This window comes from Oratosquilla oratoria, chromosome 12 (assembly GCF_046742065.1).
Source record: "Oratosquilla oratoria isolate Oo_2021 chromosome 12, ASM4674206v1, whole genome shotgun sequence".
Lineage (NCBI taxonomy): Eukaryota > Metazoa > Arthropoda > Malacostraca > Stomatopoda > Squillidae > Oratosquilla > Oratosquilla oratoria.
In genome coordinates this window covers 4,133,434-4,158,433 of record NC_134788.1, presented here as the reverse complement: position 1 = coordinate 4,158,433, position 25,000 = coordinate 4,133,434, and the positions used below count along the sequence as shown (strand labels likewise).

The 25,000-nt window shown below is 38.1% G+C and overlaps 1 protein-coding gene across 1 annotated transcript in view; it reads left to right on the top strand.

Moving 5' to 3' along the window:
• Positions 1-25,000, top strand: part of LOC143030165 (uncharacterized) — a 137,807-nt gene that overhangs the window by 94,385 nt on the left and 18,422 nt on the right. The window contains exons 16-19 of the mRNA XM_076193327.1: positions 888-1,124; positions 9,906-10,116; positions 12,598-12,726; positions 22,288-22,456. Of these exons, the coding sequence (XP_076049442.1) occupies positions 888-1,124; positions 9,906-10,116; positions 12,598-12,726; positions 22,288-22,456 (746 nt within the window). The remainder of the gene's footprint in view (positions 1-887; positions 1,125-9,905; positions 10,117-12,597; positions 12,727-22,287; positions 22,457-25,000) is intronic.

Genomic DNA, 25,000 nt, shown 5'->3' with positions numbered 1-25,000 from the left:
GAAAGACTAGTACAAGAGATGTGGAAGGCAGAGGTAGAAGGAGTGAACATGAAGGGGCGAGCAAAGATGAGATGGATTGATGGGGTGAAAGGGGCACTGGGAAAGAGGACTGGAGTGAATGGAGAATGGTTGTGTATGGATGATGCTGTGATGCATGAGGGGGAGTGGGTGGGAGATGGGTGGGGGTGAGGGAGTACGTGTGAAAGATAAATTGACGCTATCCGAAGGGATTTCTCCCCGTCTTCTCCTTCTATGTATGAGGGGACGGAGGGAGATGGGGTCGCCGTGTTAATGAAGCGACCTTGCTGTGGATGTGCTGTGTCTTGCGACACTGCTTCTGACCCAGGGCGGTGGGCGAGATGCACGGATGACCCGTCATCTAGGAGGTGCCAATATAAGAAGGAGAGAAAGGGGTGGATGGGAGTGGAGGATGTTGGGGATGGAATGGGTGGGAGTGGTTTTTATGCCTTTGTTTTTTTGACTACCTCCCTTGTTAGGGGGAAGGAGCCTTTGGTGTATGTATGTATGTATGTATGTATGTATGTATGTATGTATGTATGTATGTATGTATGTATGTATGTATGTATGTATGTATGTATGTATGTAGTAATACAGTGGCGCCACAGGGCATCTTCTATCAGGTGAGACACATACAGGTAACCACGGACGGGTGTATATTGCCCAATATAAGCTAGGGTGGAAATTGGTTCGCCCTTCCCATCATGTATATTCCATTATTTCTCGTCTGTTTTGTATTGTTTCGTGCAATCTCCTCACAATAGTTTTTTGGCTGTGTAGACATATAAGAAAACGTGCACTGGTAATTATTCTTTTTTTATCAACCTTGTAACGAAACAAGTAGTAATTAACTTGTTCTCCATTCACAGAGAAGAAGGCGCCTACAATCCTTCAGCACTCGCATTTGACTTAATGACGAGTATTCACGTGACTCTACCCATAGTGGTCATGTACCCCAGTAGTTTCATCGTGATTTGTGATTCGCCAGAAGTCAGTATCTTCAACAGTACCAGACATCCATTAGGGGGTACTAGTTACTACAATTCGGAGTCCATCAGACTAATGTCTAAATCCAATATCTACTGTGAAGGCCCAGTCACCTCCAGGTCAGTTGAAGAATATCTACGTGTTTGATAATGTTTTTAGACCTGGAGGCTCTTGCATTTTAGACTTTTTATCGTGAGGAAGAATGATTTTGGACATGTGAGATTTTGCAGTTCAGACATTTTATTTTTATTGGTGTTTTCTCTGAGGTTAGCAAAATAATTATAGACCTAGGAGGTCTTTTGTTTTAGACCTATTATTGTTATATCGTTATCATTGCCGTAAATGTTATTATGTTTCTCATGTTGGAATAAGTAATTGCAGTTTTCTGTACGCGAATCAATGTTCTTTTCATTGGAAGCCAAGATGGCGGCTAACCAAGATGGAGGTTTGCAGTACATGTCGTAGTTATTTTGTGGTCTAGGGCACTTCCTTCGGTTGCAAGTAAGGTTCCACGGGTTTAGAGTGCAATTGGAATCCTCAGTAATTGGTTTTCCTATCATCAACAATAGTCAGACGTTCTTAATTATCTCAGTCAATGAGTCACTCTTCGGCATGGGTGGAGTGGTCCATCCAGTCAAGGATGATACATTAAAATCTATCAATTTAATGTCATGTTGAAAGAGACTAACTCTTTCAATACGGTGATATGTTTTATGGATTTTGCTCGGGTTAAAGGATGAACAGACACTAGGTTAAAGAAGATTTAATGAGGTCTAGCCCCCTTTAGGTCGGTGTCTACCCGAGCTTCAACTGCAAATTTCATAAAGTAGGTCATCACATTAAAGGGGTTAGCAGACGGGACTTACGGTCATAATAGGAACCCGGGATCGAAGCTTCGTGACTGCCGGATCTGATTATTATTTGAAAAACTTCACCGCAGCTATATACAACTGCACACACACACACACACACACACACACACACACACACACACACACACACACACACACACACACACACACACACACACACACACACACACACACACACACACACATATATATATATATATATATATATATATATATATATATATATATATATATATATATATATATATATATATATACATGTATATATGAGTGGTAGGGTGGTGAGACAAACACCAAGAATCGTTGAAGTTTTAATTACTGAAGAAGCTCTGTTAAGAGCGAAACGTCAAAACGTCAGTAATTAAAACTTCAACTATTCTCGGTGTTTATCTCACCATCCTACCACTCATTTAATCGTCCATTTTTCAATACACACACACACACACACACACACACACACACACACATATATATATATATATATATATATATATATATAAGAACATAAGAACATATGAATAAAGGAGACTGCAAAAGACCATAAGGCCTACACTATGCAGCTCCGTGTCCATCACCACCTGTCATCCCCATCCATAAAGTTGTCTAATCGTTTTTTAAAACAAATGATAGTTTCAGCGCTTACTACATGGTTACTAAGTTTATTCCATTCATCGACCACCCTATTAGTAAACCAATTATTGCCTATTTCCTTCTTAAATCTAAATTTGTCCAGTTTGTACCCATTACTGAGAGTCCTGCCCATGTTGTTTTATTATGATGACCTTGTTTGCATCACCCTTGTTATAGCCTTTGATCCACTTGAACACTTCCATTAGATCACCCCGCACTCTGCGTCTTTCCAGAGAGTGTAAGTTTAGGTGCCTAAGCCTCTCTTCGTAAGGCAAATTTCCGAGTCCTTGTATCATTTTGGTCATTCTTCTCTGTACTGATTCTAGTGAATTTATGTCCATTCTGTAGGACGGAGACCAAAACTGTACCGCATAGTCAAAGATGGGTCTAACTATCGCTAGATAGAGTTTAATAATTACCTCTGCACTTCTATTCGTTACCGTCCTAGCAATGAAGCCTAATGCACTGTTAGCTCTATTTCTGGCGCTAATGCACTACTTCCTGGTTTTAAGGTCCGGGTTCACCAGAACTCCCAAGTCCCTCTCGGACTCAGATTTTTCTAAAAACGTGTTATCTAAGTTGTATCTATTTTCGGGGTTGTGTACCCCTACGTTTAACACACTACATTTAGAGATATTGAAGGTCATTTGCCATTTCACCGACCATGTTAACAGTTTATTAAGATCATCCTGCAGAATCTGGGCGTCGTCTCCTGACCTAATTAGGCGTCCTATTTTAGTGTCGTACGCAAACTTACTAACATCACTATTTAACCCATCGTCTAAGTCGTTTATATACATAATGAACAACAAGGGACCCAAAACCGAGCCCTGGGGGACCCCGCTAGTAACATTGCCCCACCTAGATTTTATTCCATTTATGGTGACCCGCTGTTTTCTGTTACTAATCCAAGCTCTAATCCATTCTAACACTTTCCCTCCTATGCCATGGGCTTTGATTTTATTTAGTAGTCTCTGGTGTGGCACTTTGTCGAACGCTTTGCTAAAGTCAAGGTAAATAACGTCGTATTTTTCATTGTTGTCTGACGCCTTATATGCTTTAATGTAAAAGGATAGAAGATTAGTCACACATGACTTACCCTTGGAGAAACCATGCTGTGAATCACGAATTAAATTATGCCCTTCAATGTGTTCTCTGAGTCTATTTACTATTATTGATTCAAGCATTTTTCCTATAACAGATGTCAAACTGATTGGCCTGTAGTTGCATATAGACGATCTATCTCCCTTCTTAAAAACAGGAACAACGTTTACCTGCCTCCAAGCAGTTGGAACAGAACCAGTGTCTACCGATTTATTGAATATTTCAGTTAACTGGTCGCAGATTTCAAATTTACACTCTTTAAGCATTCTTGGAAAAATTTCGTCCGGACCCGGAGATTTTGTAGCTTTAAGTCTGTCAATCTGCTTGACTACTTCTTCTTTACTAATGCTGATATTGGTTAGACTACTTTCTTCATCCCCTCTGAAAAACGGATCGCAGTCAGGTACTTTATCTAACCTCTCATTAGTAAGCACCGATAGAAAATAATTGTTAAACTCCTCGCTCACTTTTTCTTCCGATTCTATCATGACATTTTCATCGTTTTTAATTGGTCCTATTCTTTCTTTATTTTTTGTTCTATAGAGGTGAAAGAAACCCTTTGGGTTGGATTTTGCTTGACTGGCAACCTTGATTTCATAATTATGTTTCGCTGAACGTGTATTCCTTTTAACCAGCTTTGCCATTTCGTTATATCTTGATCTAAGGTGTGATTCCCCGTTTTTTTTTTTTTTTTTTTTTTTACGTAAAGTCCTCTTTTCATTCCGATCTCATGTTTCAATCTGTCCGTCATCCATTTGGGAGTATTACTGTTTTTCCGTATTGACTTTAGGGGAATAAATGTGCTTTGTGCATTAATAATTAGATCAGTTAGATTGTTATACATTTCTTCTAAATTGCTGACCTGACTGTTGGGCCCTCGCCCCCAAATGACCTGACCTAAGGTATGCATATTACCCTCCGTGACCCAGACCCGACTACCAGCCCCGCAACGAGAATCGAGAATGTCTGAAACGTCCGCCTGGCTTTTCGTATTCAATTTCAAATAGGTTTTTATATTGTCAAAGTTTGCTTTCCTGAAGTCTGGTACTTGAACGTTATTCGTACTTTTTAATTTTTCCCAAATAACATTAAATCTTATTTCTTGGTGATCGCTAAAGCCTAGACTATCTCCCACTATTACGCTGCTAATTTGGTGCTCATTATTTGTTAGAATTAAGTCCAGGGTATTTTGTCCCCTCGTAGGATCGGTAATCACTTGTTTTAGGAAATTATCCTGCACCACATCTAGGAATTTCTTCGCTTCATGATCTCCTATTAAAGTTTCCCAGTCAATGTTTCTATAGTTAAAATCTCCCATCATTACAACGTTTTTGTACTGGGACGCTCTGTGAATTTCATGAATCAGGGAATCAGTCTGCTCAATGCTGAGGTTAGGAGGTCTATACAAGACGCCAATAATAACTTTCTTATTCTTGCCTATAATCTCTACCCAAATAGATTCCGTACAGTCCTCTTCCTTAATCGCATTGTTGATAATACAGTTTAATGTATTTTTAACGAAAAGTGCTACACCTCCTCCATTCCTGCCGACCCTATCCTTATGAAAAAACTTATATCCTTCTATTTCGATTTCCGGAAGAAAATGTTTATCAGCCATGTTGATCCAGGATTCAGTAATAGCTATAATATCGAAATTTTCTACGCATGCTTTACCTCACAGTAAATCAATTTTGTTAATTATGCTCCTGCTATTTGTATAGTAAACTTTGTATAGTTTATCTTCCTTCCACCTGCTTTGGTGATTTTTTACACAGTCCTCTAAGTTGTTTCTATTGCCTAAACTACTCCCACGTAATCTACCCGAAAAAACCCTGTAGGATGCCTACTTCTCGCTCAAGGGATTCAGCAAGGAGCCAAAATCCTCTGGGAGACAAGTGCACTCCGTCCCTTGTGTATAGGTGATTCTTACCATAAAAGCTGTCCCAGTTGTCGACAAATACCCATCCATTGGCCTTACAATGTTTTGCCAACCTGCAATTCATTGCAATAGCCCTGGAATGCCACATGCCTCCAACTCTACGCCTCGGAAGGATTACACATACTACAGGAACACCTCCCGTATTTCTGATCTTGTCTAGCGCATCCCGGTACCGCGCAAATAATTCCTCACTCCCTAACTTACCTATATCATTTCCTCCGGCACTTAAGCAAACTACTGGGTCCTTACCTTCCCCTACTTGACACTCTTCAATCCTATCTTTAACATCTCCTATGCCCGCGCCGGGGAAACACACCTGCGTCCTATGTTTCCTATCTTTGTCGCAGAAAACCCTGTCTAAATACCTCACTTGACTGTCTCCTACTACCAAAATCTTACCTGTTGGCAGGGATCCAGCGTCTGCCCTTTCCTGCTTCTCTTGGATTTCATTAGTTTCTTCTTCCTGCAGATTTGCCAGCACTTGAAACGAGTTTTTGCATTTCAGTGGGGCTGGTGAGGACTTTTTTCCACTTTTCCGCATCTTATTTTTCACCGTATTCCATCCATGCTCATCGCTAATTTTGTCTTCCGTATTATGGGTCTTCGAGCGGAGAACTCGATTCTCCTCTTTAAGGCACTTAACAGCATCCTCCAAGGCTTCAATTCTACTAAGTAGAGATTGTACCTCTTCGGCGCTGAACACAGTAACACATTCACTCGCCATATCGCTAACTGAAGCAGCTACCCGGTTGACCTGACCTGAGTGACGACTACTGCTTTGAAAAATGGACGACAATTCTCTATTCTGAACACTTTCGGACAGCTAATTCAGTACCGTGGGGCTTTTCATCTTGGGAACAGATCAAACATTTTAGATCTCTTCCGTACCTCTTACTTTTCGGTATCTCGGATCATATCTTCATTTATGTTACATCTGGGAGTCAGTAAGGCAGTACCTTTTTGATTTTACGTGGAATAACTACCTGTTTCCATACCTGTTATCCCTCAGGGAATACAAAATTATGCATTCCGTACCATTATCTAGCCCTTAACCCATTAAACTCCGATGACAAGATTCGCTCGCGAAGCGAGGACTGACGTCATATTTTTTCTGGTGTTTAATCAAATATTTTGGTGTTTTATGATTTTTTGTTTTATTTCTCCAAATGACAAGAATCTTGTCATCGCAGTTTAATGGGTTAATCATGAAAAGGTTTAACCACGCTTTAACTCGCCCCTATTCAAAATAGGGGCGAGTCTTATAAATGGTCCTATATCTTTTAAACTTCTAGGAATTATGAAGTGTTACCTTCTGCCCAAAATTGTGCAAAATTTCTCTTCAGCCAAACAATTAGATGTTTCCTAACTTTACTTTTTATAACCACACGATTTCTGCAACTAGTCAACATAAAAGTGGTAAATGAATAAATAAATAAATCTCCAGAAAAAGCTGTATTTTCCCTAAAATAATCTCTAAACATATTATCTTCAGCAATTCCTCCCACTGAGTGAAAGGAATTGCCTTCCACTATTGCCTTATTGACAATTGACTTATTGCCTTCCACTACAATTCCATTTTTTTTTTTTTTTTTTTTTTTTTTTTTTTTTTCTCTCTCTCTCCCTAAAATGACTTAGGGTCCATGCTGATTACCTGCCTTGCCAAACTGTTCCTTCTCCGATGGTCCACTCTTATCCATTATGCTGGAAATACGTCATCATTCAATATATTTCAAAAAAGTGACCACTTTCAGCTCCCAACAACGATCTCGTAATTTCCTATCAAAGTAAACACTACGTGAGGACGGAAACTATTGGTACGACGTTACGTTTATTTTGATAGACTTGTCGAACACTGCCAATTTCATACATAGTTTCTTATCTAATAGAGAAATTACAAAATAGCTTTGTTCTGATTGTCAGTGCGGTTTCCAACAAGGACGTTCTGGGTGACTGCTGGCTGTCTTCTTTGTATGATCTTTATGAGACATGCTGATGCACCAGGAAAGTCTGAGTAATTTTTTTATTTTCAGTATTAATCTATGATCGATTTTTATATTAACCCATTTAAACTCCGATGACAAGATTCTTGTCATTTGGTCAAATAAAACAAAAAATCATAGAACACCAAAATGTTTGATCAAACACCAGAAAAATATGACGTCAGTCCTCGCTTCGCGAGCGAAGTGAGGACTGACGTCATATTTTTCTGGTGTTTGATCAAACATTTTGGTGTTCTATGATTTTTTGTTTTATTTGACCAAATGACAAGAATCTTGTCATCGGAGTTTAATGGGTTAATTTTCTTTCTACCTTCCCGCTTCTGATTGTTTTTCTGGACCTTCTTTAGCTGTTAATGTCTACTGCCTCTTGTATTCAGCAAGATTCTGATATATCTCTAACTCTTTTCTTGCTGTTCATAAAATACATATTTGGTTTCCCTTCCCTGATACAAACTTATACTGATAATACTTCTCTGCATTTATGTACGTCATCCTCCAGGTGTACTTTAGCTGAGCCCCCGTACTTTAGAACTATTGCTGCAGAGCAGTCAGATTCAAACCTTTCAACAATATTTGGTTGGGTCAGAAAAATAGAACATTGGCTCTTTCATTATCATCAGGACTCAGTCTTTCCACCTTTCTACTCGACATAAACTTCCACAAAATTGTTCCCTTTACTTCAACGACACATAGCTTTCCTGTTTTGACACTCTTTCGGGCAATCCTTTTCTAATGAATTCAGATACAAGACACACAACAATACTTGCTTGAGCAGCTTCAAATGAGGGGTCTGCGCCAACCTAAAAATTACATAACTCCAACACCAATCATTGACCCTAGACAGAAATTATTCACACTTGTAGTGAGAAAGCATCTCATATTTGAGATGATTTGCTTCACTCCATGCCTCTTAGCAAGGTGGGGTCTAAAATGTCGCATTTATCAAAGCTTTCATTCATATTGATTTAATATTGATAATATTCAGCATCATCCTGCCCGCCATAGTATTGAGTCTGTTTTCTGTCGCTGTTTTCACGGTCACTGTTAATATATTCTTAGTAACCATATGCCTTCCTTAAAACGTCTGTTCCCTTTTCTGTGACATTACCTTTTGCTGTCAACCAATTCACTTGAAAACTCTGAAATTCTCCCTCCACTGTTCCGGCTGATAGTTTACCTTTCTATCTGTGTGTGACTTGAATTCTTTTAAAAAAAATTATTTCAAGACAGCCTACACTGACATTTGACTTAGAATTGCTACGTTCTTACTTTATTTCTTTCCGGAGCAGTCCTCTGCAATTGCTTTATTTTTGTTCTCTCTCTCTCTCTCTCTCTCTCTCTCTCTCTCTCTCTCTCTCTCTCTCTCTCTCTCTCTCTCTCTCTCTCTCTCTCTCTCTCTCTCTCTCTCTCTCTCTCTCTCTCTCTCTCTCTCTCTCTCTCTCTCTTTCTCTCTCTCTCTCTTTCTCTCTCGTCCTTTTGCTGCTCTTTGAAAAAAAAAAATAGATGAAACTATTAAGAAGAAAATAATATCAAGTAACAACTTTTTCACATTATGAGGTTTGTGGATATCTTTTCTATTATATTTTGTTCTGTACATAATTCAGAGTGGCAGAATGACTGGAAAAGAGGACAAAGATAAGTTGACTGCAAACGATTGGTCCGGGAATTCAAGGGAATTCAGCTCGAATTGAAGGGAAGTTATTTTGAAATTCTAAATTATAGACAGGCATAGGAATGTCAAAGGTGAAGAGATTTCCAAACTAAGATGGTTGTCTCTGCCAGACTAAGATCAATCGAGAATTGTGGTTGCTATGTCTAATCCTGTCTCTTTGGTATCACAACTATCACTTACTTCCACCACCATATCTGCCATCAACCCATTAAACTCCGATGACAAGATGTCTTGTCATTTGGTCAAATAAAACAAAAATTCATAAAACACCAAAATGTTTGATCAAACACCAGAAAAATATGACGTCAGTCCTCGCTTCGCGAGCGAAGCGAGGACTGACGTCATATTTTTCTGGTGTTTGATCAAACATTTTGGTGTTCTATGATTTTTTGTTTTATTTGACCAAATGACAAGACATCTTGTCATCGGAGTTTAATGGGTTAACATCATTATTACCTGTATATCCAATAGCTCTATGAATCCATCACTATTTCGACCAAATCTTTCCAACATCATTGCGATCCCCACTACCACCACCAAGGGTAACGGGCTTCTTCCAGCAGGGCAAAACGTTAAATACATTGGATCCCACATTGACCTCTCTCCTATACAGTGCTGTTGCAGTCGTTGCTGCTTTTACTCAAGGGTAACATTTTTTGACTGCTCATCTCTCTTGCTTGCAGGAAAAAGTGGAGGATCACGAAAGTGAGGGCGTCGGAAACCGCAGAGTCCATAGCGGACTTGGATATCGAGGGCAAGGTGGAGGACTCCTTCGCCGAGTTAATCTTACCTCCACACTTCCTGGAGCCCGGCGTCTACCAAATTTTCTACGCCCTGACTCTGGAAACACATCCCCTAATCCCTCTCGTTCGCACAGCATACACTTTCATCAAGGTTTGTCGACATCACCACCACTGAAACCCTTGTCTGACTGCAAGAATTTAACACACTGGGCCCTCGCACATGCAAATTTATTTTTGTTACGATGTCCTAAAACTTTACCAAAACCTAGTATAATGACTTAACCCATTAAACTCCGATGACAAGATTCTTGTCATTTGGTCAAATAAAACAAAAAATCATAAAACACCAAAATGTTTGATCAAACACCAGAAAAATATGACGTCAGTCCTCGCTTCTTTGATCAAACATTTTGGTGTTTTATAATTTTTTGTTTTATTTGACCAAATGACAAGAATCTTGTCATCGGAGTTTAATGGGTTAAGATAGGCTAACGCTACCTAGGCTTGCTTTATCAAACCAACTACCCACCCTCCCCTTGTTAGGGTGGATACCTTTTCGAGACGAAGCCTCTCCATCTGCCTGTCATTATATAAGCCCTCTTTTATGACTTCTTTAAACGGTTCCACGGATATTGTCAGTCCACCTCTTTCTGGGCCTGCCAAGATGTCTTGATCCCTCTGATATCTAAAATTTTCGTGCATCGAAGATTCCTGATCTCTGCTTCACGTGTCATTGTATTTGGAATTTCTAGATATTGCTTAGGATAGATCCCACTCAATATCTCTCTTAAATTATTTCCATTCTTGTCTCATTGCTTTGTGAGACTCCATGGATAAATTTAGCCTCACCTCAATACTATTGAGATAATCCCAAGAATTTACTAAGTACACAAGAACCGTGGGTCGGCCATTCAGTCAGAATTTTATCAAATATTTATTATAACTGTTTGTTATAAGTAGGCCATTGACTTGAATAACTGGAACGATGTTCGTCGTGTCTGCAGAAACGATGCTTGCATGTTCGGCTGCCAACTCATGCTGTGGCTGTTTCATAGATTATAATATCACAAGTTAACTTTTTTTTTTTTTTCGTTTGTAGGTTTTATTTGATTTTTAGGTTTAACATTCTTCACACTTCTTTTTTCTATATTATCTATTTGTTTATTTGAATTTCTATATATTTATTCAGTTCTTACTTATTAATTTATTGATCAATTAATCTATTAATCAGTTATTTAATTTATTTATTTATTTATATATTTACTTATTTATATGTTTAGCAATTTATTCATTCATTTATTTATTTATTTATTAATTTAATGTTTATATCATGTATGTTTACTCATTTATATATTATTCATTTATTATCTATCTTTTTATGTATCTATTTACATATTCATTAATCTACATATTCATTTATTTATTAATCTATTTGTTTCTAATCTATCTATACTTACTTATCTATACATTATCTATCTATTTGTTTGTTTATTTGTGTTATTTGTTTATATATTAATTTATTTATTTATTTATTTATTTACTTGTCTATTTATTTATCTATTTGTTTATTCATTTATCTATTCATTCATTTATCTATCAATTCACTCGATTTTATCTCAGGTGTTATACATTTTTTTTTTTTTTCTGTTCGAGCTGTTATGTAGATTCTTTTACACTGAAGTTATAACATATTCTATCTATTACAACTCTTGCCAGCTCTTTTCTATTTTCTAATACCTTCAACACTTCTTTCTCTACATTTCTATTTCCATTTTTTTCTCTGTTCTGTCATGATCTATTACTTCTATTTTCTTCCCTCTTCTCATTTTCTTTCTTTCTCCATAATCTATTTGATTTAACTAATTTAACTCACCTTTAGAATTATTCCCGTCAAATTTACGCACTATCCTATTCTTTCCCATTTTTCACTTTTTTAGATATTCTATTTCAGTATTTGCTTTATTTTTGAGAATTTATTTCTTTTAATTCCTTCAACCCTGTTACTACGAGTATATTCAAGGTTTAACACATCACTCGTCGGTAAGCGCTGATATCTAGAAGCTAAATAAATGTTCAGTAAGCTTGACTATTCTATGGTGTTTTTGCATGTGTGTGTGTGTGTGTGTGTGTGTGTGTGTGTGTGTGTGTGTGTGTGTGTGTGTGTGTGTGTGTGTGTGTGTGTGTGTGTGTGTGTGTGTGATTCACCATGGTCTTAGACCACGTGCTGGACTCGTGATCGCCAGCTATCACCCTATCGGAAGAGAGCTCATATATGACCGATCTATGGGTATTGCTGTGACCTTACACGCACACACACACCCAACTCCCCGCCCACAAGAGTTAATGTAACGAGTCGCAGCACAGCGATAGCGATGCTGAAATTATTTCAGCCCTGGGCGGGAGTCGAACCCGGACCGCCGTAGTGGCGGTAACGAACGCTACCACTGCGCCATCGAGCCGTGTGTGTGTGTGTGTGTGTGTGTGTGTGTGTGTGTGTGTGTGTGTGTGTGTGTGTGTGTGTGTGTGTGTGTGTGTGTGTGTGTGTGTGTGTGTGTTTGTGTGTGTGTATGTGCGTGTGATTGATGGGTTATTATTTTACCGTGATACATTTCTTCTCGTATATTTTTCATAGATCATCGAGGCGCCCCTGGTAGCAGCATTGGTCGATGGCGTCGCGTCCCGGCTTGCTCGGGCTCGGGGTCAGGTCTTGGAATTGAACGCGAAGAAATATTCTTTTGACACCAGTAACCCTGATGCAAAGGTAAGTTCTGATAAAGGTAATGTCTTAGTTTATTTTTGTGTGAACGTTGCACACACACGTGCGATCACGGTTGTACACATTGACAAAACACACGTACAGAAACGCACACTAGCACGCGCGCATACACACACACACACACACACACACACACACACACACACTCACACACACACAAAATTATACTGGGCGAAGATGGAGCTAAAAAAGTAGACCTGAAATTTTGAACCAGAAGGCGAGGTAAAAAAATTAGTGATTGAAATTGTGTACATCAAGCATTATCATCGGAGACATTCACGCCTAAAGAAAATTATGTAACAAATTTGTAATTTAATACTATTGGGTGACTAATTTGAAGGCGGTAAATTGTGAAAAGAGTGAAACTTCTGAAAATGAAAATTCCTTGAGTAATACTTTGCATCCCCTATTCTCGGGGTAACTTGCAACCAATACTTTAGGGAATGTTTTGGGCGCCCCATGCAGATAAGAGTCACATATCATTCGTCTTTCTCTTAGAGTTTAACTCATTAAACTCCGATGACAAGATTCTTGTCATTTGGTCAAATAAAACAAAAAATCATAAAACACCAAAATGTTTGATCAAACACCAGAAAAATATGACGTCAGTTCTCGCTTCGCGAAGCGAGGACTGACGTCATATTTTTCTGGTGTTTGATCAAACATTTTTTTTTTTTTTTTTTTCCAAATGACAAGAATCTTGTCATCGGAGTTTAATGGGTTAAATTCTAACCCTTCTGTATGCTATTCACTTGAATCTGTGCTTGACCACATCTGTGAAGCTATGTCTTCCTGGTCTTAGGAATAAGTTTGCCGCACTATTTCTCATAAATGTCGTAAAAGACAAATAAATGGGGAACCAGGATTCTTCCACTCCCAGGAACAATCAAGGTACAAAAGGATCTGGTAGGGCCCCCAATGGGAAAAAAAAAAAAAATCTAGTATCAAAATCAGGTGTAGGTAACCATTGCCATGCGTGCCAAATATAGCATGCCAACGCCTTTTCTGCGGCACGCGAAACCCAGGTTGTTCAACTTTATTTGCCATAAACGTAAGTTTCTGTTAAACCTTTATAAAATTAAGAATCTATTGTCTACTTTTTTCATGCTGGTGATAGAAATTAAGTCTTTCAGTTGTGTGACTTTATATGACCGCTAGAATTGCACATAAAGGCAAAAACGACCGTGAAAATCAATTAAATGATTTTTACATTTATTAAATCTAACAAATCGCACTTATAATATTCTTTCATTTTACCATTACATTCTTCTTCTTCTTTTTTTTTTATTATTTGAAAAGGGTCCTCAATACTTAAAAGATGATAAATTATGTTTCCAGCAATTTCGATTGGAACGTGAGAAAATTTTTGCTACGAAGATTAGCCTACTTTAGCACGCGTGCTTTTAAGCACGCGTGCTAAAGTAGGCTAATCTTCGTTGCAAAAATTTTCTCACGTTCCAATCGAAATTGCTGGAAACATAATTTATCATCTTTTAAGTATTGAGGACCCTTATTAAATGTGCGTGATTGGTGTTATGTTTGTGAAAAAGATAGATGTGTTAAAGTTTATTGAATTTTATTTGTTATTGAAGTTAAAGGGAAGGGGTGATTTTGATTAATGGGTATGTGGTGGGGGAGGATGTCAGGAGTGACGCGTAGGCAAGGGAAGGAAAGAATGGCTTACCTGGTTAGTGGTGCGGTCGGAAAGTGTTTAATTAATTAGTGATAAAGGGTTTTTTGTTAGACAATACGGTCCTGGTATTGAGAACAGTGAAGAGGAGAGAAGGGCTTTCATTTCTGGATTATTCAAATGAGTAATACAGAGAAAATGTAGTGGTGCCAGGGGATCTCAATGCTACAGTAGAAGATGAGCCGATAGATGGAGTAGTATGGAGGCTGGGATGTCAGGTAATACTGTAGTAGAGAGATGTTAGAGATTTATATTTAAAAAGTGATGTGGTGATAGTAAATAATCCTTAACCCATTAAACTCCGATGACAAGATTCTTGTCATTTGGTCAAATAAAACAAAAAAATTTATGAATCACCAAAATGTTTGATCAAACACCAGAAAAATATGACGTCAGTCCTCGCTTCGCGAGCGAAGCGAGGACTGACGTCATATTTTTCTGGTGTTTGATCAAACATTTTGGTGATTTATGATTTTTTGTTTTATTTGACCAAATGACAAGAATCTTGTCATCGGAGTTTAATGGGTTAAGAAGAGAAAAAAACATCGGATAGGATGGTGGAAGAGGGTAGTTGAGAGGGCATTGGAGTATCGTACAGTGGTACCCAAAGGGAGGATTGGAAGAGTTCTGGAAGGAACATTTCAAGGTAGAGAAAAGGAGATTGTTAGATCAATATTTGGGAGAAAATAAATTGAGATTAAAAGAAAAGTGGGGGAGAAGGAAAAAGAAGGAAGATGCAAAAATGCTGAGGGCAAACAAATTAAACGAGAAAGCTAAAGAGACAAATATATATACCAAAAGCTGATAGAAGTGTGAGAGGTCATGAGCAATAAAGGGGGAACAAGAGTAGAAAAAGAATGATTGTGTTTCAAGGGGGAAATGATAAAATGAGCAAATATGGTATATGGGACGAGGAGGAAGGCAGGGGACAGAAGGAGAGACAGCAATTGACGAGATGAAGAGATGTTAAAAGAGGAGAAGAAACGAGTATTGATTGGAAAGTAGAACTAAGGTAAGTATATGAGGTGCATTATAAAAAGAGAAGCAAAGCGCAAAGAAAGGGATGCATAAAAGAGGGCAGATGTAAACTGAGGTAGGATTCTGGTTGTAAAACTCCTCCCAGTCCCTCTTATGCCTTTGCTTTTTTAGGAATGTCCTTTTTTTTTTTTTTTTTAATGAATGAATGAATGAATGAAAGAATGAATGAAAATCTGTTTTGGGAGGAAACGAAGAGGGTGAAGATGTTGAGTCCTGTAGGAAGAAAAAGGCAAAGGAAATGGATAGACATATATCAATGGAAGTAAAGCCATCAAGGAAAAGACGGGTAGAGTAGTTTAGGCATTTATTGAATGTGAAGAACGGTAGGGATGGATTCATTGTGGCCATGGGAAAGTGATTATGGTGGAAGAGGAAAATTATAGAGATATAGGAAGAGATAAGATGCAAAGAAATCTAAAAATAATGAAATCAGGTAAAGCACTTAGGTCAGATGGGTCTCACGTGGATTATCTTATGAAGAGGAAAAATCATGGTGAATTGGCTATGAAGATTGTTTAATATGTACCTGAGGAAGGGGATTTTGTCAGGGAGCGGGAGAAATACATGTATAATTTCACTTTACAAAGAAAAAGGGAACCATTATGAAAACAGTAGCTTTAAATAGAACAATATGTTAAGTGTAGTGGGTAAGGCATATGGGAGCGTGTTAGTTGAAAAAATTAGGAGGAAAACAGAGAAAGTAATTGTGAAAACACTTTGGATATAGAATAGGAAGAGGATACGTTTATCACATTTTTCGTAGTAAGGAAGATACATGATAATTTTTCATCAAACGGTAGGGATGTCATTTGAACTTTTATGAATCTGGGGAAGTCTTTTTTTTATAGGGCCAACAAGAATGCTTTCTGGAATGTATTGCAGATATATGGGATAGAAAGTAGTTTTTACGTGGGTAATAGAATTTGAGTTAGGGTAGGAAATAAAGCGAGTGGAGGAGACTGCAAGATACCATAAGGCCTATACTAGGCAGTTCCATGCCCCTTACCATCTGTCATCACTATCCATAAAGTTACCTAATCTTCTTTAAAAACCAATTGCTGAAGCGTTCACTGCATGGTTACTAAAGCAAGGTTTACACGCTACGATAAATTGTAGCGATTTATTGTAATGAAAAGGTTGTTACAATTTGTCATTACGTGTAAACAGGAAATCGTAGCGATAAATCGCTATGATCTCCTGTTTACAAGTAATGACAAATTGTAACAACCTTTTCATTACAATAAATCGCTACAATTTATCGTAGCGTGTAAACCTTGCTTAAGTCTATTCCATTCGTTAACCACGGTATTGGTAAACCAGTTCTTGCCTATTTCCTTCTTAAACCCAAAATTGCCCAATTCAAATTTATTAATGTGATTCCTGCTCTGCTGTCTTAATATGATGACCTTGTCTGCATCACCATTACTAAAGCCCTTGTACAATTTGGATACCTCTATTAGATCACTCCGCACTCCACGTCTTTCAAGAGATTGTAAGCTAAGGTGCCTAAACCTGTCTTCGTATAATAAATTTCTAATCACTTTTGGTCATTCTCTTTTGTATTAATTCTAGTGAATTGATATCTATTCTATAGGACGAGACCAAAACTGTACCGTATAGTCAATGATGGGTCTAACTATAAACGAGGTAGCCAAGTAAGGCGTACATACAACCCCCGCTCATTCCACATCCATCCATCACCCATTTATTTTTCTTTCATTTTAGCTCCTTGTGAATCAGAAGCAATACAATAAGCCACAGCACATCTACATAAGGTCCTAAAAGCTGAAGCTGATTCATTCTCACTTCTGCATTTACATTATCGACCCTCACTCATAGTCCTCTCATGTGTAAAAATAGAAGACGAGGAGAAATATTTTCGGGCCGCGTCATTTTATTGTCTATTTACAACCATTTTCCGCTCCTGCTCAACAGACATTCCCCTTTTCACCCAAGGCTCCCTTCATCCCATCCATCCATCTCATCCTCGGTCGTCCTCTCAAGCTCACTCCATCTACTTCTGCTTTCCACACCTCTTTTACTAATGTTTCTTCATTCATTCTTTCAATATGGCCAAAGCATCTAATTTTTCTTTCATCAACCCTATCTGCCAGCACCCTTTCCACCTCCATTTTTCTCCTCACCTTCTCACTTCTCACTCTACCCATCTTCGGTCTTCCACTCAAGTTCACTTCATCCACCTCTATTCCCCACATTCATTTTGCCAGGGTTTCTTTTCTCATTCTTTTCATATGCCCAAGCCAGCCAATCATTCTTTCATCAACCCTATTTGCCAGTACCCTTTCCATCCCGTCTCCTCCTCACCTTTTCATTTCTCACGCTATCCATCCTCGTAATCTACACCGTACTTCTCAAACGCTTCATCTCAAATGCATTTTAATTTTTCCTTTCAGCTTTCCTTGCATTCCAGGTCTCTGTCCCACACAATGCCGTAGTCACAAGTACCCCTTCAATTATACCTCTATTTGCGTCCACCACCAGATACCTATTTCTCATAACACTTTCATTCTTTGATGACTTTTACTTACTTCCCTTACTCTAAGGTTTGTCTCTACTCACACTCCTCCATTCCCAGCTACACATGGCCATAACTATTTCAAAGCTATCGACCTCCTCTAGCCTCTCTCCTTTAAGACTTACTCTTACCCCTTGTGCATTTCATTACCTTACTTTTACCCACATTTACTTTCAACATCTTCCGAACACGTACCTTCCCGAACTCAGTTATTAACTGTCTTAATCCCTCCTGACCTAGCCACAAGGGCAGTGTCACCGGTAAACAACAACTAACTCACCTCCTACCTCCCTCCAGTCTCTCTAACCATTTCTAATCCCCAGCCTATCACGCTCGTGTTTAACTCCCCAGCCACCCATTCCGTGTGCAAATTAAACAACCATGGTGGCATAACACATCCCTGGCACAACCCCACCTTCACCTCAAACCAATGAATCTCACCATTCCCAGCCCAAACGCAAACTCTAGTATTCATGTGAAATATTTTGACTGATCTTAAAAGCTTTCCCCCTGATCCCATATATCTGCAATACTTCCCATAATACCTTCCTGCTGACCCTATCATAAGCTTCTTTAGATCTATTGAAAGCCCATTAAACATACCTTTTGTCAAAAACGTTTCATTTATATGAATTTCTGCAAAATCTTGATCCAGCCTCTACCTTTCTTGATCCCTCACCGTTGCTCGCCTACTACTCCCTCTGTTAATCTCTTAATCCTCTCGATTGTACCTCTTTCATACACCTTTCTAACTACACTAAAATATTTTATTCCTCTAAAACTACTGCATTAACACTCCCTTTTCCTTTGTAAAGCTGAACTATACAAGCTCTCCTCAAGACCTCCGACACATTTCTTTAGGCACGTGTTAAATAACCTCAATAGCAATCCACTATAGTCATCCCTCTCTTTGTTAGACACCGCAAGATATCTATCCAACTCAGGTGTGTGACCTACCAATTTTCATCACTTTCGCTACTCTTTGTATCCCATCTTTTCCAATAGTTCCGTAATTTTTCTCTCCCACCACGACAATTTTCCTAATTCTTCCCACTGCCACATTCAGCTGATCACTAACTTTCTCCACACTAAATAATTCTCTGATATAAACCTGCTCATCGTCCCTTTACCACTTTCGTTTCCATTAAAAAAGAATCAATCTCCACCCTCTACTCCTTCTTCTTTACCTGACCCAACCCTCATTCTCCTTACTTCCTTCCATTTTTTTTTTTTTTTTTGTCATTCTTTTCAAATTTCTCTATCGACACCCTACTCAATTTTGCATCTGCTCACCGATTTGCCTATTTCACCTTACGTTTTCCTTCCCTTTTCTTCTTGTACCTCTCATTATGCTTTCCTAGTCCTACCTTGCAACCAATCCTAATACGCTTGCTCTTCTCTTCTACTACTGCCTTCAGCTTTTCATCCCACCATTCACTACCTTTACTTCTGTCCCTCCCCCCTTTCTCCTTGTCCCACATACTATCTTTGCACACTTTGTCGCTTCCACCTTGAAACATACCCACTCTTCTTCTACTCGTACGCTTTATCCCTCACCACCTCTCACACTTCTTTCAGATTCTCTTGGCATTCGTTCTCCTCCTCTTTCTCATTCAATTTGTTTACTCTTTTCCTCATTTTCCATTTTTCCTCTACAATCAGTTTCACTTTGACCAAAAAATTATCTGACCCTCCCAGCTCTCTCCCCTGAAATTATAAACGTCTAGAACTCTTCTCTTCTAGTCCTTCCTACATAGTCAGCTAATACCCTATCAACCACTCTTCTTCTTAAACACTGTGCTCGATATCAACAAATCTCCAACATCGTCCCTCCACTATGAAACTTACCTAGTTTCTCAAACCACCTTTCTTCTTCATCCACTGGCTCGTCTCCTACTCTAGCACTGAGAATCTCCAACACCACTCATTTTATAGTTTTCCTAAAACTCTTTGAACTCGTTAGTATCGACCAAAAAAAGCCTCACTTTCTTTTTGGCCTTTTTCTCTACCTGGTCCACATGTAATCACAAAAACCCAAATCTCTTCTCCCAGTTTTACCCTTTCCCACATTAACTCCACCACGCATTGTCTTCTTTCATCGCTTAGGTAAATAGAGTCACTCCTTCCCTTCACCGCGCCTTATCAATCCCGACACACCTCCCCACAACATTCTTCTCAGACTCAAACAACACAAACCCCTTCCTCAACTTAGTTTCACTTAACTCTGACACATCCATCTTCCTTCCCACAAACAAACAGCTAATTTCTTCCTGTTTAACCTTACTTGCACCACAACAACGCAGGTTTAATAACCCTGATTGTAGTCTTCCTCCCAGACCCTTTTATGCCTCGATTTTTCATATGAACGCACAGACACGAAGGTTTCTAGTCCCATCACTTCCTCCCACTTAGTCGCCTTTTAAGATATGCATAGGAAATTTAGTGGCATTTTCCCCCAACCACAAAGGATTCAGAAGAGGCAGATCATAGAAATGGTAAAGGGCAGTTTCAAGGGAACATCTTAAAGAGGGACATATATAATACATAAGTATTATTATACCTCTGTGAAGAGAGATGAAAGAGCGTGGTGTAGTGGAAGGAAATGTCTTCAATATCAATGTGGACGAAAATAGTACCGGGATAGAGTTTCTTTGAGTGCATGTGGTCCTGGAATATAGAAAAGTCAAGAAGACTGATTTTTTTTATCAACTTTGATAATCATTTATAGAGTTTATAGGGACATGTGTAGTGTAAGAAGTATCTTTGTACCTTTGCGAGTAGAAGTTTTACTTTAACATACACAAATGATGTTTGATTCCAGCTCGGAGGGGTGCCCCAAACAGCCTTTAAATCATTGGCGGTATGTTACCATGCAGTAAAGGGGAATAGAATGACCACTAAACAGGATTATCTGTACAACTCCACATTCTACGAGTAAGGAGTGGTAGGGAAACAAGAGGATAATATCAGAAATACTGATATTACTAGAACAAAAAATAACCTAAGTCACTTCGGTTCATAAACATGATTTGTGATATGGTAAAGGCAGAAAAGAGTGGTTTAATAGGAAAAAAATTCTATTATACTTCATTATAAGCTATATTTTTACAAGCATTTGGGTGAGCAGACTAGAATAAGGAGTGACGTCCTTAATAGACCTGGTCTTTGCCGGTGTAATAAAAAAATAAAAATATATATACAGAGAGTATGGATACCCAACAGGAAAAATAAAGGCACATTAGTAGAGTTTGACTGTATACTTAGAATATTCACCAGTTAAATTTCAAAAGTATAAAGATTACATGTTTCAAAAATTGCACTGTTTCAACATTCGTAGCGTGTTCGCAATGGGAGATGTCCATTTTATAAACCTTTATTGGAAGGCAATGTTATTTCTTTCAGAACATTTTCTTTAAGTGTAGCTCTTAGTTCTTTCTTTTTAAATTCTCACAATTTCAATCTGGAGATCCTTTCTTTTTGCCCTTTCTCTCTGGTCTTCAGCTACGGGCTTGTGTCGTCTAACCTTCTCCCCATCTACAATTTTTTACTTCCTTCAGATTTCTCTATCTGGACAACTGAAACTCAATTTGATTTTCCTTTTACTCCGCTCCTGTATGTCTCACAAATAGATGCGACAGCAAAGTCAGTCGTAGTTTTCTCTTTCTCATTTCCCTCTATTAATCACATTCCTCCGTGTATTATAGAGATTTCTCTTTCACCTTCCACGACATGATCGTTAGTCTCCTCCAATTATGATTTTTCACCCACTGGGGTTGATTTAAGCATGTCTGTACCTCTTGTTAGAAATTTCTTTTCCTTTTCACAACCAACCTGTGAGGCGTACGAACTCACCATACTTATCATTCCGTTAGCTGAAATTATTTTTACTTTCATTTTTCTTACCCTTTCTCTGAACTTCCATCAGTTTTTCTTTCATGTAACTGTTCATGATGATACCTATTCCGTTTGTTTTAATAGAGAGGGATAGTGTCAAATCCCTTATGGATTTTGCCAAACCCATAGGTAAAAGCCAAGGTCAGAAACACCACGAGTTCGTATATATTGTAAATTTAGAGCAATAACGGTTTAAACACCACTAGAATCACAAATAAGCTGTATACGGTAGTGTGCATCATTGTATACACAATGGCAGCGGGTGAGTTTCTTAAGCACTGGCCAAAGTACAGCAAAAGATCGTAATATGGCAGATGAGTGCGATGGGGAAGGTCTATAATATTTGAAAAAAAAAACTAATTTGATTTTTTTTCCTTTGTCCTAACAGAACTTCGAATTCACGTGGTTCTGTCGTTCCTTCGACTATGATCCCGAATTCGAACGAGGAGCGATGGGAGAAATTATAGCCTCGAATTTGCATAACGTTCCCTCGCCTAAAGATGTCACCACACTTCCTCCTGATGTTAGTATAAGTGGCTGCTTCAATTCTGGTCCAGGTAAGCAACTAGGAATGAATTTTCAATAGCGTTTAACTTACTCTAGAAAGAATATATGTTGCTTAATACATACATACATACATACATATATATATATATATATATATATAATATATACAGTATATCTATATATATATATATATATATATATATATATATATATATATATGTATATATGTATATGTATAATCAACCACAATGCACTTTGATTCTAAGCCCTCAACATCGAGAGACTCGCGCAGGCCAACATGCAGTAACAGAAACGTGGTACTGCCAAGGATTTGAACCCGGGCTAGCACGTGACAGGTGTTAGTGACTTAACCGATGGTTGATTAAAATGTATATCTGTTCACTGGGCCCCATTCAGTGTTGTATATATATATATATATATATATATATATATATATATATATATATATATATATATATATATATATATATATATATGCAATAAAAACACTAGGGACGTGTGTCTTATAAATTGCATATATATGCATATATATATATAAATATATATATATATGTATATATATATATATATATATATATATATATATATATATATATATATATATATATATATTGCAGTATTTCACAAAATATCAATCTAAGCTTAGGTATGTACCGGCTTGATAATTTTATTTCAAAGAAAAATTTTACATGTTATCCTGCCCGGACATTTGGTCCATCTGTGACCTGAGGACTGTGGGTAATTTTCTCAGGCTTGTGTGACTCATCTTTCCGTGTTCCTTATATTTTTACTTCTGTAGTATATATACTGTCTGCATCTCCTTTACTGTATTCCCTTGATGATGTCTTAAAGTGATGAAAACCTTCCGACTACGTTCCTTATTTATCAGTGTTTTTCTGCATATATGTTGAGTATTACTATTGTTTTACTCTTATTCACCTTCAAACCTAATTTAACCCATTAAACTCCGATGACAAGATTCTTGTAATTTGGTCAAATAAAACAAAAAATCATAAAACACCAAAATGTTTGATCAAACACCAGAAAAATATGACGTCAGTCCTCGCTGACGTCATATTTTTCTGGTGTTTGATCAAACATTTTGGTGTTTTATGATTTTTTGTTTTATTTGACCAAATGACAAGAATCTTGTCATCGGAGTTTAATGGGTTAAGACTCCTTGTTCAGATCCCTTATCATATCTTGCAAGTTTTCCGTTGTTTCTAAGATGAGAATAATGCCATTCGCAAACCTCAGGTGATTAAAATATCCCCCATTAGTACTCAGGCTTTTCCCTTCCGAACTCGTCTCAAAATCTTTTCAAGGTAAAATGTGAATACAATTCGTATCACCTTGTACTCCTGTTTTATCTTTATGTTTTCTGTATTGCTGTGCAGCTGAATTACAGCAGTACCTTTTGTAGAAATGTTCTGTAGAACCCTTGCAATGTACGCATTTGCACCCTGTTTGTGTACAGGTTAATAATCAGTCGCTCTATCAGGCTGAAGGCCTTTTTTGTAATCTACAAAAGCGAACCAGAAATGTGTATGGCACTCTGTCATATATCTACAGTATAGCTGGTCTATTTTGGTGTATGCTCTTCTAAAGCCTACCTATTGTCTTGACTGGTTTTCATATAAAACCTTCTCTAGATCTTTTCCCATATATCACTTCCTAATTTTGTGTGTGTGCTTGTGATTCACCATTCACCATGGTCTCGGATCACGTGTTGGACTCGTGATCGACATTTATTAACCTCCCGGATGAGAGCTCAGAGCTAGTATGGCCGATCTATGGGTAATACTGTGCCCTTACACGCACACACACATACCTAACTACCTACCAACGAGAGTTGGAGTAACAACCCGCAGCGCAGCGATATTTAAATTATTTCAGCCCTGGGCGGGATTCAAACTCAAACCGCCGTAGTGGCAAGCGAGAACTCTAACCACCGCGCCACGAGGCGTGTATATGTGTATTTACCTAGTTGTATTTTGCGGGAGAAGAGCTCTGCTCGTCACTCCCACAGATATATCTTTCTTAAAATCATGTATAGTTTTATCACTCACTGTTTTCTCTTTCAATCTATTCCATGTATCTATTACTCTGTGTGGAAAGCTGTTCTTTTTCAAAACTCTTCTGTAAGTGTCTTAAGTTTCTTCTCGTGTCCTCTTGTATTTCTTCTGTGCCATTTAAGTAGATCATCCCTATCAAGGGTTTCCGTCCCTTTCATAATTCTGTGTATGGTTATCAAATCGTCTCTTTCTCTTCTTTGCTCCCGAGTTAGTAAGTTTAGTTTGTCCAATCTTTGTTCGTATGCCAATTTGCCAAGTGTTGGTGCCATCTTCGTTAATGCTCTTTGAATTCTTTCTAGTTTCCTTATGTTTTTTTTTTTTTTTTTTGTACTGGGTGTCCACAGTGACGCTGCATATTCTAATTTTGGTCTTATCAGTGTAATTAGTATTCTCTTTACCATTTCCTCGTCCATGTACCCAAAGGCCACTTTCATTAATCTTATTAAATTGTAGGTTTCTCCAACTATTTTGTTTACAAGTTTGTCTGGTGTCATGTCG